The sequence below is a fragment of the Carya illinoinensis genome, chromosome 1 (assembly GCF_018687715.1).
Source record: "Carya illinoinensis cultivar Pawnee chromosome 1, C.illinoinensisPawnee_v1, whole genome shotgun sequence".
NCBI lineage: Eukaryota > Viridiplantae > Streptophyta > Magnoliopsida > Fagales > Juglandaceae > Carya > Carya illinoinensis.
The window spans coordinates 9,835,143-9,851,883 of NC_056752.1; the positions used below are offsets into that span (position 1 = coordinate 9,835,143).

The 16,741-nt window shown below is 35.7% G+C and overlaps 2 protein-coding genes across 3 annotated transcripts; one reads left to right on the top strand and one right to left on the bottom strand.

The window, feature by feature from the left end:
• The first annotated feature begins 523 nt into the window (after positions 1-523).
• LOC122309938 (transcription factor EGL1-like) lies at positions 524-6,097 on the top strand. 2 transcript variants are annotated; one of them, XM_043123749.1, is made up of 9 exons: positions 525-940; positions 1,715-1,969; positions 2,113-2,209; positions 2,363-2,377; positions 2,887-2,943; positions 3,041-3,946; positions 4,525-4,968; positions 5,387-5,447; positions 5,849-6,097. In XM_043123749.1, the coding sequence occupies exons 1-9, from the start codon at positions 816-818 to the stop codon at positions 5,872-5,874; spliced, it is 1,986 nt and encodes a 661-aa protein (XP_042979683.1). In that variant the 5' UTR covers positions 525-815; the 3' UTR covers positions 5,875-6,097. The 2 variants fall into 2 exon arrangements, with proteins under 2 accessions (XP_042979690.1, XP_042979683.1); XM_043123756.1 differs by lacking the exon at positions 2,887-2,943 and having other exon boundaries at positions 524-940.
• Positions 6,098-7,850: 1,753 nt separating this feature from the next.
• On the bottom strand, positions 7,851-9,402 carry LOC122301740 (gibberellin 20-oxidase-like protein). Its single transcript, XM_043113127.1, has 2 exons — positions 9,004-9,402; positions 7,851-8,884 (listed from the first exon to the last, which is right to left on the bottom strand). Exons 1-2 carry the CDS (start codon positions 9,384-9,386, stop codon positions 8,284-8,286), a joined length of 984 nt encoding a protein of 327 aa, XP_042969061.1. The 5' UTR covers positions 9,387-9,402; the 3' UTR covers positions 7,851-8,283.
• Positions 9,403-16,741: the final 7,339 nt, after the last annotated feature.

A 16,741-nucleotide genomic window follows, 5' to 3' on the forward strand; every position in this document is an offset into this window, starting at 1 on the left:
TTGAATTATATATATTTTATCATATAATAATAAAATAATAAAGAAAAAGAGAAAAAAAAGAAAAAAAGAGAAAAAAGAGAAAGTTAAGAAGAGAGAAAAAAATAAAATATAGTCTAAAAAAGAAAAAGGAGATCTTTATCTTTAAATAAAAACTATATATAATTATTTATAATTATAGATATTAATAAATTAATACAAATTATTTTAAAAATATATTCTTTAAATTTAAAGACAATTAATTTTTATAATTGTGATAAAAACATTTGGTACAAGAGAACGCAGGAAAAGTCATGGGTCGTCAGGTGGTGGGGTTGGTTTTCGAAAATCCCATCAAATAATAAAGAATTTATGTATGAGGCCAGGTATAATGCCAGATTCCTTTGTATTCTAGGAATTAATTTGATGTGTTTTATTATTATTATTAGTGACTGTTATCAATATTTTATTATTATTATTATTATTTTTTAGTTTTTGCTTATAATTTTTTTAATTGGGTCTTTATTTTTCAACCTCAAAACTCAGAAGCCACAGTGGTCTACTGGATTTTCTTTCCAAATAACAGTTCCATCTCACATCATCAGAGGCTATAACAACCCAAGTGGGTCTGAGTTAAATTGTCTCTGATTGGTTTCTAAAACCATGAATTCTTGATAGAAAGCCAGAGGAGTTTCTTTTTTTCACTCCACCGAAGAGCAAATAATATTCATCAGCTGGGTCAGCTGGAAAAGTGGAAATCAGTGCCTTTGGAGTAAGGGGCTGATAACTTGATGACCTTCCAATTTCTATAAGATCAGTTAAAGAGTTGCTTGTTGGAAATGGCAAATGGCAGTCAAACCCGAGATGGGGTGCCAGAGAACCTAAGAAATCAGCTTGCTGTTGCTGTGAGGAGTATCCAATGGAGTTATGCAATTTTCTGGTCGCTGTCAACAACAGAACAAGGGTACTGCCTCTTTCTTGTTTTGATGTATCGTTTCCTTTTTTCATTTGGCCATGGTGTTTCATTTCCTTTTGCCAGTGTTCTCTGGTGCAATCTGGCTTCTTTACTCCAATATCAGTATTTTTATAGATTCCTGGAATCTAATCTAAATGATCACCTTCTGTGTTTAGTTACCTGAAGAAGTGCCATCCCAAAATGGGAACTTTCCTTTTAAGTCAAAACTCAGAGTAGTTCTTGTAAATATTGTTTGTTTTTCTCCAACATATCGTATAAATATGTTATTCTGCAGAAGAAATTGATGAAAGTATGCTAAGTAGCATATGGGTATATGTTAAGAACAGATGCTTGTACCTGCAGGCTGCAAGTCATTAGTTTCAAGCTCAGCCATTTCTTTCTGGTGAAATCTATACTACCTAGTCCATGAATATGTAATTGAAAGTGATATAGAGGAAATGAAAGTGAGATAACAAGGCATCCGCTTGAGCTTAAATCCATCTCAAAAGTTATTTCCTTCTTGTAAAGAATATATCTTGAAAAGGAAAGTTGAAAATTTGTAAAATGAAAATTTGGAAATGAAATTTGAAACTGTTTGTAGAGGCGAATGTTATTGTTTGCCCAGGAATTCACAGTTTATAACCATGTGCAATTATGCCCCTGGGTACGTGTGGTTCACTTAAACAACAATACCTTTTGACATAAAATACTCAAGGTACATGCGTTTTCCTTCATATTTTTTGTTGCTTACTTAAGGCGATGTGTTGTGATTAATATTTTCAGGGTACTTGAATGGGGTGATGGGTACTATAATGGTGACATCAAAACTAGAAAAACAGTCCAAGCCATGGAACTTAAGGCTGATAAAATAGGCTTACAGAGAAGCCAGCAATTGAGAGAGCTTTTCCAGTCTCTCTTGGAAGGCGAAACTGAACAACAAGCTAAAAGGCCCTCAGCAGCATTGTCACCGGAGGATCTCACAGATGCTGAGTGGTATTACTTGGTTTGCATGTCCTTTGTCTTCAGTCCTGGCCAAGGGTACCTATCTTTTTCTCTGATAATATGGATATATTATTAACCAGTACATCCTGATGTAATTTTCTTAATCAGTTCCATTAGTTTACCCTTCATACCTTTCAAACTTTGATATTTCAATCATTCTTCCTGCTTTTCTTGCACAGTTTGCCGGGAAGGGCGTTAGCAAATGGTCAAACCATCTGGTTATGCAATGCTCAATATGCGGACAGCAAAGTGTTCTCTAGATCTTTGCTAGCCAAGGTTGGTTTTCCTTGGCAGATATCTGTTTCAAATTTGTGACTGTTTAAATTGGTAATTTAGTCAATTCATATTGCAAGCAGCTAAAGAAACTGACTTTCTGTGTTTCTATGTAAACTTGTTTTCATGTAACTGCGAATTGATCAATGCTTTCAGAGTGCATCTATTCAGGTATGATAATTTGTCTTTGTAAATCTATAACATAACTGTAACCTTTACCACTAGGGGCAATATCCTTTTGTACTTTTTGAAAATGGTTTCTGTTTTCATAATTGGGATAAGACAGGCCACAGTTCAGGTTTTTAGGGTGACTGTCTTTTCTACAATTAAGGATGTCCCAAAATAATATTTAGTTTCATGCTTTATTTGTTCCCTCTGCTTGTACGTTAACGTTAGCCATCAGATATGTCCAGAGTAATACATAGATTACTTTTGGATTGGAGAAAACAATGTATATATTCTAGTGGGGTTTGCCGGGTTTGACTCATTCTACACGCTTTTAGATTCCAACACCCTTAACACAATTTATACAACTTAGGCAGATACTCAAATCCAGATATGTTTAGGGCTAGCTAAAATCTAAGATGTTATTACTGTGTAATAATTATATTCAGGGAACTATGCCTTCATTTCTGGTTTGAGACATTGTTGTGATATAGTTTGTTGTGTCTGCTTTGCAGACTGTGGTATGTTTTCCTTATCTGGGGGGTGTGATAGAGCTGGGTGTGACTGAACTGGTAATATTTTTTTGTGAAACTTCTCCTCATTGTCTAGCATAGAAATTTAGGCAGCAGTACAACTGATTTAGCATTTTGCTCGTCTGTACTCTGTTAGGTCACTGAGGACCCTAGCCTTCTTCAACACATCAAAGTTTCCTTATTAGAGTTGTCAAAGCCAGTATGTTCCGAAAAATCTTCCTCTGTTTCTCATAAAGCAGATGATGACAGAGATCCAATGTGTGCCAAGGTTAATCAGGAAGTAATGAACACTTCTCCTTTGGAGAACCTATATTCCCCATCCGAAGAAATCAAGTTTGATCAGGAAGGAATCAATGAATTAGGTGGAAATATCAATGAAGAAATCAACATGGATTCTCCTGATGATTGTTCCAATGGCTGCGAGCACAATTACCAGACAGAAGACTCTTTCATGCTTGAAGGTCCAAATGGCGGGGCTTCTCAAGTTCAGAGCTGGCATGCCATGGATGACGACTTCAGCAATGGAGTTCAAGATTCCATGAATTCCAGTGACTGTATATCTGAAGCTTTTGTGAATCAAGAAAAGCCTCTCTCTACTCTTAAGCAAGAAGATAACCACAATCATTTGAAAGAACTTCAGAACTCCAATCACACAAGACTAAGTTCCTTGGATCTTGGAGCGGATGATGACCTGCAGTACAGAAGAATTCTTTCTTCTATTCTGGGACGCTCACCTCGGTTGATTGAAAAATCATGTTTTCAATATAGTGATTGCAAATCCAGTTTTCTGAGTTGGAAGAAAGAAGCAATTGGTAGTGCTTATAGGCCACAGATACAGCAGAGAATGCTAAAAAAGATACTATTCTCGGTCCCTCTTATGTACGGTGGTTGCTCTCTTAGGTCCCAGAAAGAAAGTGGTGGAAAAGATTGGCTTTGGAAATTGGAAAGGGATGATATTTGCATGGGACATGTTTTGTCAGACAATAGAAGAGAGAATGAGAACTTTCTGGTCCTCAGGTCAATGGTTCCTTCTATCACTGAGGTAATTCAATTGTGATTTTCTAGAGTTTATATTAACCTTGGCCATAAATAAAAAGATCATATTCTTTTCTAGGATTCTTCCACTTTTCAAAAAAATTCTCTCCTTTTTTGCGGAAGTCTCTCTTTTTGTTTTTGTTTTTGTTTTTTTTTGTTTTTGTATTTTGTCTTTTTTGAATGGAAGTCTCAAATATTCAAAGCGAGTGCTTCAAAAAATGAAATCTTTGATAAAATGCATTTATGTTATTTGGTTTGCCAAGTGATCAAATGGTGGGGCTTGGAATGAGTTGTAGACTGATACATTCCATGTTAGATTCTGCACAAGGAGTTCCCCTGTATTGCCTGATACATGGTTTTTAATGGGTTGAGTCATGTATCCAGGTTCTACTCCTCAGAGATGGGTCCAGTTGGCCATGCCTTTATGAGGTCTCACGTCATCAAAAATAAAATAAACAAATTATTTTATATGGTTTAATTGCAAGTACTGAGAGTGCAGTAATTTCTTAAATTATTTCCTGGGAGTCAACTGAATTGAGTTTCCCTTTATGTCTAATTCTAATGCACTGGATCATGCTTATGCAGATTAACAAAGCATCGATTCTTAGTGACACAATCAAATACCTGAAAGAGCTTGAGGCAAGGGTAGAAGAGTTGGAATCTTGCATGGTTTCAGTAGATTTTGAAGCAAGAGCCAGAAGGAAATACCTTGATATGGTAGAGCAGATTTCTGATAATTATGACAGGAAAAAGATTGATAATGGCAGGAAACCTTGGATAAACAAGAGGAAGGCTTGTGACATGGATGAAACTGACCCAGAACTGAACGGAGCTGTTCCTGAAGATGGCCTGCCATTAGATGTGAAAGTCAGCATAAAAGAGCAGGAGGTTCTGATAGAGATGAGATGCCCTTACAGGGAATATATTTTGCTCGATGTCATGGATGCGATAAATAATCTGCATTTGGATGCATACTCAGTTCAATCATCTGCTCCTAATGGCATTCTGACATTGACCTTAAAATCTAAGGTTTGGCCTTCATGCTTATGTAGGGAGACTTCAGTGACTCCCCACTCTGTGTTTGCTCTTTTTTTTTTTTTTTTTTTGCTCTTTACGTCCCTAACTTAGGACAATCAGGATGCATTGGCCATAATTTCAATGAATAATGACTTCTGATGGTAGTGTTATGATTTCTAATGAAAAAATAAAGTGAAGGGGACAAGGTACTGGTTAAATCTTATATAAAAAAGGTACTGGTTAACTTTGCTCTCATTCTGTAAAAGTACTAGCTAGCATTTACTTCATTTTGTATAACTTCGAAATGACATCCGTTATTTGCTGCACCCTATATCCATTAAGGAAAATCTCAGAACCATAGTGACCATTAGAAGTTGCTTCAAAATTCAATATCAGCAATTGATTCTGATTCTTTTCAACTTGGTTTCAGTTTCGAGGAGCAGCAACTGCACCTGTGGGATTGATCAAACAAGCACTTTGGAAAATTGCTTGTAAGTGTTGAGAAGCAATGTTGAAGATAATTATTGTCAACTCATATATTTAGGATTTCTCAGGCTAGTAGCCATAGTTTCTTGAGTTGTTGTGTAGTTATAATTGGAGAACTTTGATCTTCTACCTAACATGCATTCCAAAATAACTTCTCAACCTTAAGTAGCAAATGAGTTTGACCAATGGCTTGTCTGAATGCTTGAGAATGAAACTCTTCAATGTAATTTATGTACCATCAGCTAATATTTGTACCTCTCAATGAAGTGTTTTAACTTGTATGATAGTTTGTTCGGTTTCATTATGTAATTTAACTGATTGTTCTTAATTTAAGTGCTAATAAATTCTACTTTCTTGTTCTTAATCTTAGCATTAATGTGCTTCTTTCTTTGTTCTCGGTTGCTAGGGAGAAGAACGATCCATTCATCGTAATTTTTGCCGATATTCTGCAGAATATCAATCGTGATACTAATACTAAGAGAATGCTTGCTAAGCTTTCTAGACAACTCATAGAATTTATGTGCTTGTTTAGAGCCCTTGTGCATATAACTCTGTATCTGCATCAACAAAAGAATTAAACTGATTATCTTTAGAGGAATGTACCTGGCTATCCATTGAAAAGGGGTTATAAATTTGATAACTTTCTAGCTGAAAATTAAGAAAATCCTCACATATTTTACTCCAAATTTTTTTTTATACCATCTAATCATTACAACTTAATCAAATTTTCATATAAAATATAATAAATAATTCAATTTTTTTAAATTTTAAAATAAAAATAATATTAAAAAATAATATTCTAATAATATTTTATTCAACTTTTAACTTTTATCTTATCTCATCTACGTAACTAAACCAGGTTGTAACTAAAAGCTTACAATTAGAAGCTAACTATTAAAATTGTATTACTTTTACTTTAATTTTGATTCATTTTAATGGTCAAAATTAGATGGGGAGACTATTTATTATTATTATTATTATTATTTAATTTGATGGTGAAATATGTCAGTTTTAATAATTTTAAATGCAAAAGTATGAAATGGCTTATGTATCAAAGAGTATTTTCCCTTATTTATCTCATATTGGTCTGCGAAACAGTGACAAGTTGTCAAATGTGAAATGCCAACTTCATTCATTAAGAAATAATCAATATTTTATTTTTGTTGAAATTAATGCTTGAAGAAACAATAAAAGATTAAAATTTAGATGAAGCAACACCAAATTCCATGTCGTAGGCCCCACAGTTGCATTCATGGTTGTTAGTTCGATGTTCCAAGCTGGATTATAATATGGACATGTGAACTGCATTTAATCAAATTTGTAATGCTGAATGATGTCTCATCTGCACTAAATGCATAATGCATTTTCCACCTTATACACAAGTTATTATTATTATTATTATTATTTTTTAGCAGCTTTCTTTGGCGGCTTTTACTGATTTTTTTTTTCTTTAATTTTTGTTTTCACATCTTAGTTATGGAAGCAAATATAAGAATAGGAGGGTGACACTAAATGCTGGGAGCTACAGTTAGTTATATGTATTGATTGTTTTTTTGGTATTTTTTATATGTATTTTTTTAACATTTTTAAATTTTTTTATTTTAAAAAATTTATAACATTATTAAAAAATACTTCCTTAATCACAAAATAAAAAATAAAAAATAAATAACTACAAGAAATAGACACAATTTCAAATATTCATTTGGAGTTTAGATTGTCCAAAAGTCATAGATGACGGCAATAAATATTGTAGAATTTACATAACGTGTCTATCTCTTTTCAAAATTGGGTTATCTTCAGTCAGGTAGTTAGACTGGATCTCTTTTCCTAGTTGGCAAGAAAGAAGGTAGAGGTGTACATGGCAACTTAATGCTGATCGTTCATATTATGGCCAAAACAGCTTAATCGATTGAACCTGAGACCATTTTGTGAGGAGCTCAAGTCTTCTAATTAAATCACCTTGGGAATGTCAGACAACCATCTAGAATGAAACAGATGTATCTGACTTCATCTTCCTCAAACGATGGATGTTTTATATATGAAACTTAAAAACTTCAACAGGAAATTAAAATAAAATAATGTAAAGGAGTCATTCCTATTTATAATGTCTTGTTTTCTTTGGAGCTAAGGATTCATACAGTCATCGATAGTGTATTTTGCAAATTTCGTGCAAGCTCTTTGAAAAAATGGGACCAAACTGAAAAATATTTAATAATTTTATGGTGGAATCCATATTTTTTTCAAAGGGTTTGCACGCTCCATACTTATGTCTAGCATTACTTGCCAGCCATAAATCCGTGATCTAAGGTTTACTTCCATTCTCTGGCGTGAGCTCCATTGATTGGGGGAGGTTGGTTAAATTGATCAAGTGCATTTCCTCTTTCCCAAACCCACATGGTGGACAGAAATTAACAAATAAAAGACTTTAGAGCTGCTTTGTGGCTAGCTTTTATTCTATCTCCATTCACTGGTAAGTACACAAATCCATGAATAAAAATAATATATGATACAAATGCATAAGTTGGAGGTTGGAGTTCCAACTGTACAAGCTCTTCTCCTATCAACAACCAACAGGTCAAAGCTTTCCAAACTCAACTAACTCCCACTCTGTTTTCTTCCACCATAAAAATAATAAATAAAACAGCAGGAGAAAGTGGAACTTACAAATTCAGTGACCACCAACACACTTTTTTTTCCTTCTTTCCCTCTTCTGAGCACTAACATCACATACAGAAACGCATATAAGAAACCTTGTTTGCACTAATATCTTGACAACTAACAAATGAAAAGTTATCAAATATATGATCAATGCACATTAAAAGCAGCTTCGTATTTCAACCATCAAATCTGGAGTCCAATCCCAGCAAAATCTCTGACAGTAAACCCGACCTTTTCAAACTTCCCCCTCTCATTGCTCTCTCTGAATTTCAAGTAGTCTAAGGAGACAAATGGCTTGTAAAGCCTCATATTTCCTTCTCCAATCACTTCATCTGGTGCTGTGATCACCTTTTCATCCTCAAAGCACCAAAAGAAAGCTAGAGAAAAGCGGTTTGCTGGCTGTTTTAAAATGACCCGATGTTCAGATGACCTGAACTTGTCATTGCTCCAAGCTTGCAACATATCTCCTATGTTCACCACTAGGGTCCCCTCACATGGCCTTATGTCCATCCACTTTCCTTCCTTTGATCTCACTTGAAGCCCTCCTATTTCATCTTGATAGACAATTGTAACACAGCTCATATCAGTATGCATTCCCAGCCCTTCAACCACATCTTCCAAACTCTCTGGTGGAGAGTAGTTATTTATTCGCAAATATCCATGGCAGTTCTTGAATTCAGATTCATAGTACTCCTCAAATCCTTCCCCAAAGCTCATCAGCAATATCTTTATGATTATCTTTGACAACTCTGCCATCTTGCTTCCATATTCCTGTAATATATCACTATCAGAAGAACAGATAGTTAGGTGGAAGAAAAGTAATTATCAACTATGAAAAGAAACAAGCATAAAAAAGAAAATCAGAAGTAGAAAGACTAAGAGGATTGCTGTCTTCCTATATACCTGAATTCAGAGTTCTGTTCAACAAATAGTATATTTGCAGAACTTTGAGCAGAGGCAAAGAAGTTTGGTCCGGCAACTCTAAGGCTCTCGAAGTATGGAGAGGCTATAAAATGAGGAGTATAAGTTTTAACAGAAGAGAAAGGACCCAGCTTAAGTTTAGTGTCAGAAGGGAGGCTGAAGAGCCCTTTTGAGAGCATATAGAGTTTGCTGTAAAGATCTATGGAAATTCCATGATTAATTATGTGGAAGAAACCCCATTTTTTGCAGGCTTCTGCTAGGAAAGACAGGGAAGATGGGTTTATTGGTTGAGAAATATCCACGATGGGAAGTTCTACAGAAGTTTGGGATTCAGACATAATGCCTAGAATATAGAGAAAAGGCATGGTTTGTCCACCTAGTGATGCTATTAAATAGATGGTTGGTTAGAAGCTTATGAAGAGAGACGCGTACACAAGCATGCGGACAAATAGAGTTTGAGAGAGACAATTATACAAGTTGATCATACTATATGCAAAATTAGCATCAATATTGAGATAAGAGAAGTATTACCATGTAATTAAGTGATTCAAAACAGTATAGAAGTCAGTGCACAAAGCAGATCTACTTGTGAAGGTGCTGGATTTTTGATATTAGTTACAAACACCCGCGTGATACACGACTGATTATAGATTAATCTGAACGTGATCTTGGTCTTCTTATTAACATGAGAATGAATGGAGGACATGGCTCATCAAGAAAAAAACATCTACGTTGAAAATTTTATATGTTATAGATTTACACCAAAATGAAAATTATGCCAGCCATGCATCCTTAAAAGAATGGAAAATTAGACTGATGTGTCATTTGAATTTTTTTTTTTTAAATATCAGAACAGAACTTAGATTGTAATGAAAACGAGACTACCATTAAGATTTGACTATATTTTACTTTTATTTTAAGTTGTTTAAGGAAGCAAGTCAACGTGAGCTTAAACTAATTTAATTTGCAGTTATCTGGAGCAAAGACAGGCTGTTAAGTGGGTAGGCTGCCTTTGAGCATTTAAGATTTAACTTATATTTTGTTTTTCGTGGATTCTTGTGAAGAAAGTTTTGACCATCCTTGCTTCTTGCTACAAACAATGAAAATACAAGGACGTGCATACCCTTTATCAATCCCATTAACATGAATTTTGGATCTAAATGGAGGCTTGAAAAACCCTATTTATTTGAATATTCAAAACAGCTGGAGATTGAAATGTTTGAAACATCATTCTATTTTTACTCTATTTTATATTTGAGTTATACCTGGCATCCCTTGATTCAAAATCCTAGTTCTGTCATCTTGGCAATCCCCCATTGAGCAACCGAAAGGCTATCCGTGGTTACATTAAAACAAAAGCACGATCATGTCAAGTTGGAGCTAAAAGCAATTGAACTATAAAGGGGCCATTTTGTCTATTGAACCATGATGAAACTTGAAGACAAGATTAGACTTTCAAAAATAACTTAATATATACACATTTTATTATTAGGATCCTCACAATCTTCCAATGGACCATCCACAATAACATCATTAATTCCCATTTGAATGTCACATGAGGGGGTTTCACACCAATGCAAATCTGTTGGCCACATCCTTGTGGAATTTACACTAACACCAATAGGATTTGGAGAAGCATTCATGTGCTATGAGTTAAGTTTCTTTCCTTGAAATTAATAATCTTGCAATTTGATGAGGCTGTCGTCGTTTCCTTTATAAAAGATATCTAGAGTTCGAATTCTCAATATTTTCTACTCTTTAATTACAAATTGTAAAAAATAAGTCACGGGTTTAGAAAAGAATTAAAAAAAATATACTTATAAACTGACGTCATTTATTTCAAAATATTAAATTAAATATATAAATAAATAAAAAATTTATAATCTCACGAATCACACTTAATGAATCGAACATTCTTTAACAAAAAAGATATATACCTTTCCTCTAAAAAGTCGGAGGGTGGGAGTCAAAAGCAAGTCTAAGATAAGTTTTGTCCATTAATCTAAAGGCCATTTATCATAAAGTCAAGTAAATGGCAGACATAAGCACATACATCATCCTGTCGCCACTTTAATCACCGCCATCCAATTTTCTACCTCAAATCGTTATTTTTGTCCACTACGACACACCGTCTTTATTCCTCCCCAATCCATTGCCATACCACACCGTTTATCCGGTGGGGTCCGGCAATACGACATTCCGCTTTATGTTCCCTAATCTGGCGTACGTCTCGAAAGACTAGAAATTCTTGCCCCAACTTTTCAGCCCTTCATGGAATTTAATCTTTCTCAGAATGCACTGAAAACGTTCACAAAAATTACACACAGCTACGTTTGTTTGAGAAAATTTTAATATGCTCTTAAGTTATAGTTCGATTTTTTTTTTTTTTTTTTTTTTAAGTAATAGTTAATTCCTTCCACAATAAATTAAAGATGCATGTTATGTAAACCCAGATGAGTTTTTCGCTCAAAAGCGAGGATATAACTGCTTGGATATTTAAGATATCCGGTTTGGTGACTAAAGACCAGCCAAATGCAACTGTTGGGCTGTTCAAAAAATGCTTCACAATGAAGAGAACCCAAACGATGTGGCACTATTAAGCGTGATACGGGCTGTTTCTGCATTGGATTGGGAGGAGAGTTAATTCATTGGGGATGAAAAAAAAAAGGATAAATATAGTTGTAAGTACAATTGTGCACTAATCTATACATCAATTTAATGTGATTGGTCAAAAAGTAAATTTTATTAGAAATAGCGTTAATTTAAATTTTAAGTATGAATGAATCAATATTGATATGCAGATTAGTACGTGACTTTGCTTGTATATAACAAAACTTAAAAAAAAGGGGGGTTGAGTTAGAACTTAGAAGTGTCTCTGCTAAGACTCCTCTTGTTAGCTATTCTGTGTGGAAATTATGTGATCTGATAGGCAGTAAGGATGTGGTTCTGTAGGCTGCAGTAGTTTCAGCACGAGGGAGGGAAATGGGCAGTACTTTGGGGCGTTGGAGTTTTACAGGGATATGCAATGTCATGGCGTGCAGTCAAATAATTTGAGGATTGTAGGCACCCTCCCTGCCTGTGCTGATCTTGGTGTCTTGTCTATTGGGACAGATACATTAGTTTTCAATAAGAAGGGTGTTTTATTGTCTCAGAAACATTCAGAACTCACGAGCTTGTCGATGTGTATACAAAATGTAGGAATCTTGAGGCAATAATTCGACTAAACAAAGACTGGACATCATGATATCCCTAAAGGACTATAATTCGTTGGTGTATTTAGAATAAGTCTTCAAAAAATACATTGTGTATATTCGTAAGAGTTTTGTTACATACAAGCACAGTTGCGTACTAATCTGTGTACCAATACTAATTTATTCATACTTAAAATTTGAATAGCCCAATGATAGTCTCTCTGTTTTTTTTTTTTTGGTATAGGTAGTGCTAGGTCTACCGACAATGGGTCCCGATTCTAGGTCCTAAGACGTGTAATCCTCCCTTATTTGCATTTTCTTATTCTAGGTCCTATGCATTTTCTTATTTGCACGCTATATAAGAAGATATGTAGAGAGAGAGAGTAGCTAAATGGGAGGATGAGAAGGAATAGAGGAAAACTTTATGTTAAGTAGCATCATTAACTCAAATTCAATAACTATGCGAATACTCATATAAGTTGTTTGCTACAATTAGGATATCTCATATTTTATTGTTTGAATCTCAATTCATGATATGCAATGCTGATACAAACATAGAAAATCAAAATTCAGATAGAATTTCTTTTGGATTCTTTGCATTTTCCGTTGATCCCCCTATCACTCATGAATTTTGGAAGTGTTATGGAACAACTCATGAAATTTTTGTAGGAGAATAGTGCAAAGGTAGATTCCCTAGCCAACAAAAGTTTGAGTGACGGAGAGGGTTTGGGCTTGAGAAACAGAGACGGAAGAAATCACAAGCCCCTAAATTTGCAATACCCAAATTGGCCAAACTAAATTTCCCTAAATACAATGGTTTGGATGATCCAACAAGTTGGATTTATCGGATGAGGTGCTTATGTGGTACAAACTCTCGAAAGATAGTGAAGAAATTGCATCCTAGGAAGCCTTAAAAAGAGGGACTCTTCGCATATGTTACTGGCCAACCATATTTGAGGATCACTTTGGCATGTTAAGTATGCTGCGACAGACATGAATAGTTTGAAATTACCAGTTGCAATTTGAACAACTTCCAAGTTTGGTTGAGTGGCTCACACCCAACCATCAACTAGTAGGTTTTATAAGTGGCTCCTCAAAGAACCAATCCATATAGATGTGCAGGCGCCTTGTCCTATGTCCATCACTGATGCAATCGGGCTATCCCAATTTTATAAAGCACGACAGAGGAAAAATGAAAAGCACCTATGAAATCAATGCCCCTTTTGCCATCAATCAGTTTGTCAAGAGCAAAAACACCTCCCACTTGATGCCTCAACCCCATTGAGTTATAGGAATTATGGGAAAATGGGCTTTGTTTTAATTATGATGAGAGCTTTGCACTTGGTCATCATTGTAAAAATTTATTCCTAATTGAAGGAATGTACATGGAAGGGGAAGAATTAGATGGTGGGAGTGAAGAAGGAGAACAAGCTGACTTCTCGAATGAGCCAGTGATTTCAATACATGCAATTGTTGGGATGACAACACCACACACCATGAGGATTAAAGACATGATATAGGGCCATGGCACACAATGGCTGCACATAATGGGTCTAATATGGTGGGATTTTGCTAAGTTGATAATGAGTTTGGAGCACACGGGGATCGATGGAGTTGAAGGGGATTGGGGGATTGATACAATAGGTGGTTGGAGATAAGGTAGTGGCAAAGGAATTGTGTAAGCAGAAGTTTGGTCTTCTTTAATAGTTGTTACCCACCACACAAGAGGGTCTTGGAAACTCAACTTTTTCCATTAACTTTGGTGTTGACCCTACAGGACCTACATTGATGCCTCCATGTCTTTTGCAGTTGTCATTGGACTACAAAATTTTTTTTCTTGAATGAATTGGACTTTTACTTTACTAGTCCCACAACCACCAATTCCCTTGCAACCAGGTTTGGGGCCTATTAACATTAGAGCCAACTGATATCCGCACTATCAAAAGGGAAAAATTGAGAACTTGATATCATGCTTGCTGTAATATGGGGTGGTACGACCCAGTACAAGCTCCATTCCTCACCAGTTTTGCTAGTTAAGAAAAGAGATGGCTCTTGGCGTCTTTGCATGGATTATAGAGCTCTCAACTAAATCACAGTAAAAGACAAGTTTTCGATATCTATTATTGATGAGTTGTTGGAGAAATTGAATGGAGCAAGGATTTTCTTAAAATTGGATCTTCGCTCAGGCTACCGTCAGATAAGGATGCATGCCAAGGATGTGGAAAAAACAACATTTCAAACTCACCATGGGCATTACGAGTTCCTTGTGATCCCGTTTGAACTCACTGACGCCCCCTCAATGTTCCAGTCCCTTATGAGTGATATCTTTAAATCTATCTTGTGAATGTATGTGTTGGTATTTTTTGATGATATATTGGTTTGTAGATGATCATGAGAGGATTATTTATCACACCTTAAGATTGTTTTAAACACCTTGAGAGCTAATCAGTTGTATGTGAGAATGGATAAGTATCAGTTTGGACAGGACCAAGTTAACTATTTGAGGCACTTCATCTCGGAATGTGGTATGTCTATGGATCCTAAAAAGGTGTTGGCGTTGACAAAATGGCCCAGGCCAATCTCCATTAAGGCATTACGTGGGGTTCTTAGGTTAACTAGCTACAATGGAAAGTTCATTTGTAATTATGGCCAGATTGTGAATCCTCTTACACAATTGCTTTAAAAGGATGTGTTAGGTTGGAATGAAAGGGCGGAAACCACCTTTAAACAATTGAACCAGGCTATGATAACTGGTCCGTTTATGGCCCTACCTAATTTCCCTAGGCAATTTGTGGTGGTAGGTGATACATCCATTTTTAGCTTGTGTAAGATGGATGACCCATCGCTTATTTTAACTAAGTCCTTCAAGGAAGGAATTTGAGTCTCTCTACATATGAAAAAGAGATCATGGCATTAGTAATCATTATTTAGAAGTGGCGACCATACTTTCTAGGAAACATATTTACAATTCGAACTAACCAAAGGAGTTCATAGTATCTTTGGGGTCAAACCATAGTTATCGAGGCTAAACAAAAATGGTTGGTCAAATTAATGGGCTAAAACTTTGTGATTGAGTACAAAAAAAGTTGTAAAAATCCCGTAGCAGACAACCTCTCTAGGGGTGAGGAGGAAGTCTAGAGGAGTCTTGAGTTTGTGCACTTAACATGCTTTTGGACGAAATCCATATGAGAGGAGGTGCTGATTGATCTTGAGCTACTAACATTAGCAAGAAATATCCAAACTGGAGAGGCAATCAGACCATAGAGCTTTAGATCAGGCCTTATCTTCTACAAGGATCAAATTTACTTGAGAGTTAAATTACCATTGACACAAGCCATCATCAGTGAGTTCCACTTGGGCACCCATGAGGCATCTAATAAGATGTGGCATTGACATAAGGCATTATGTTATTGGTGAGGGTGAGGTCTCAGATTAGGGCCTTGATCAATGGTTAGGATGCCTACCAATGTCATCAAAGTGAGCACACTAAGCCTGCTAGCCTCTTCCAACCATTGCCCATTCTGATCACCATATGTATGGAAATCTCCATAGATTTTATAATTGGACTTCCTACCACCTAAGGAAAAATTGTGATTTTCGTGGTTGTGGATAGGTTGTCTATGTTTGCCCATTTTGTACCTTTCAAACACCCGTTCTCGACAGCATTGGTGGCTCAAAATTTTTTTTTTTGTTTACAATGTGTTTAAATTGCATGGGTTACCCACTTCCATAGTCTATGACTGAGACACCATATTTACTAGCAATTTTTATCAAGAGCTCTTTCAACTACAAGGTATCAAATTCAATTTTAACTCCTCTTATCACCCTTAGATAGACGGGCAAACCGAAGTGGTCAACCGTACTTTTGAGATGTATTTGTGATGTTTCACCAGCTTCACACCATTTGCATGGGTCAAATGACTTCCTTAGGTTGAGTATGTTTACAAGTGTTCACTCTAGTACATGTTGAAACCTATACAAAGTGGTGTACGGTCGAGCTTCACCTATGTTGTTTGCCTACATGTTGGGTATCACAAGAGTGGAAGATGTAGCAAAAACCTTTTCTAACCAGGATTAGCTCCTTAAGGACATGTGCTTCAAGTTACAACAAGTATAAAATTGCATGAAGCAACTGTATGGCCATGGGCACCAAGAAAGAAGGTTCCAACCAATAGACTTGGTTTATGTTCGCTTACAACAATATCGACAAAACACTATGGAGAAAGGAAACAATATTAAGTTGGTTGCTCATTAATATGGTCCATTTTGCATTCTAGAACACATTGGACAGGTTGCATACAATGTTGATCTTTTTACTGGCTTCCATGTATGGGTGGCAATATGTTACACGACCCGTTAACCCAATATGAACACGACACGATAATAGCGGGTTATGGTTTAATCTTAATGGGTTTGGGTCAAAACGGGTTGATCTGTTAAGATACGATTGCTTAACGGGTTGATAACAGGTCAACCCATTATGACACGTTAAGAAAGTTAAGTTATAATTATGCCCTTATACCTAAAAG

What these genes read in the sequence shown, in the direction of transcription:
- LOC122309938 (XM_043123749.1), top strand. Translation starts at nt 816, where the DNA reads ATGGCAAATGGCAGTCAAACCCGAGATGGGGTGCCAGAGAACCTAAGA. An exon ending in GTCTTCAGTCCTGGCCAAGG is followed by an intron (nt 1,970 to 2,112) that starts GTACCTATCTTT and finishes TTTCTTGCACAG; the next exon opens with TTTGCCGGGAAGGGCGTTAG. An exon ending in AGCACTTTGGAAAATTGCTT is followed by an intron (nt 5,448 to 5,848) that starts GTAAGTGTTGAG and finishes CTCGGTTGCTAG; the next exon opens with GGAGAAGAACGATCCATTCA.
- LOC122301740 (XM_043113127.1), bottom strand. Translation starts at nt 9,386, where the DNA reads ATGCCTTTTCTCTATATTCTAGGCATTATGTCTGAATCCCAAACTTCT. An exon ending in GAACAGAACTCTGAATTCAG is followed by an intron (nt 8,885 to 9,003) that starts GTATATAGGAAG and finishes TTCTTCTGATAG; the next exon opens with TGATATATTACAGGAATATG.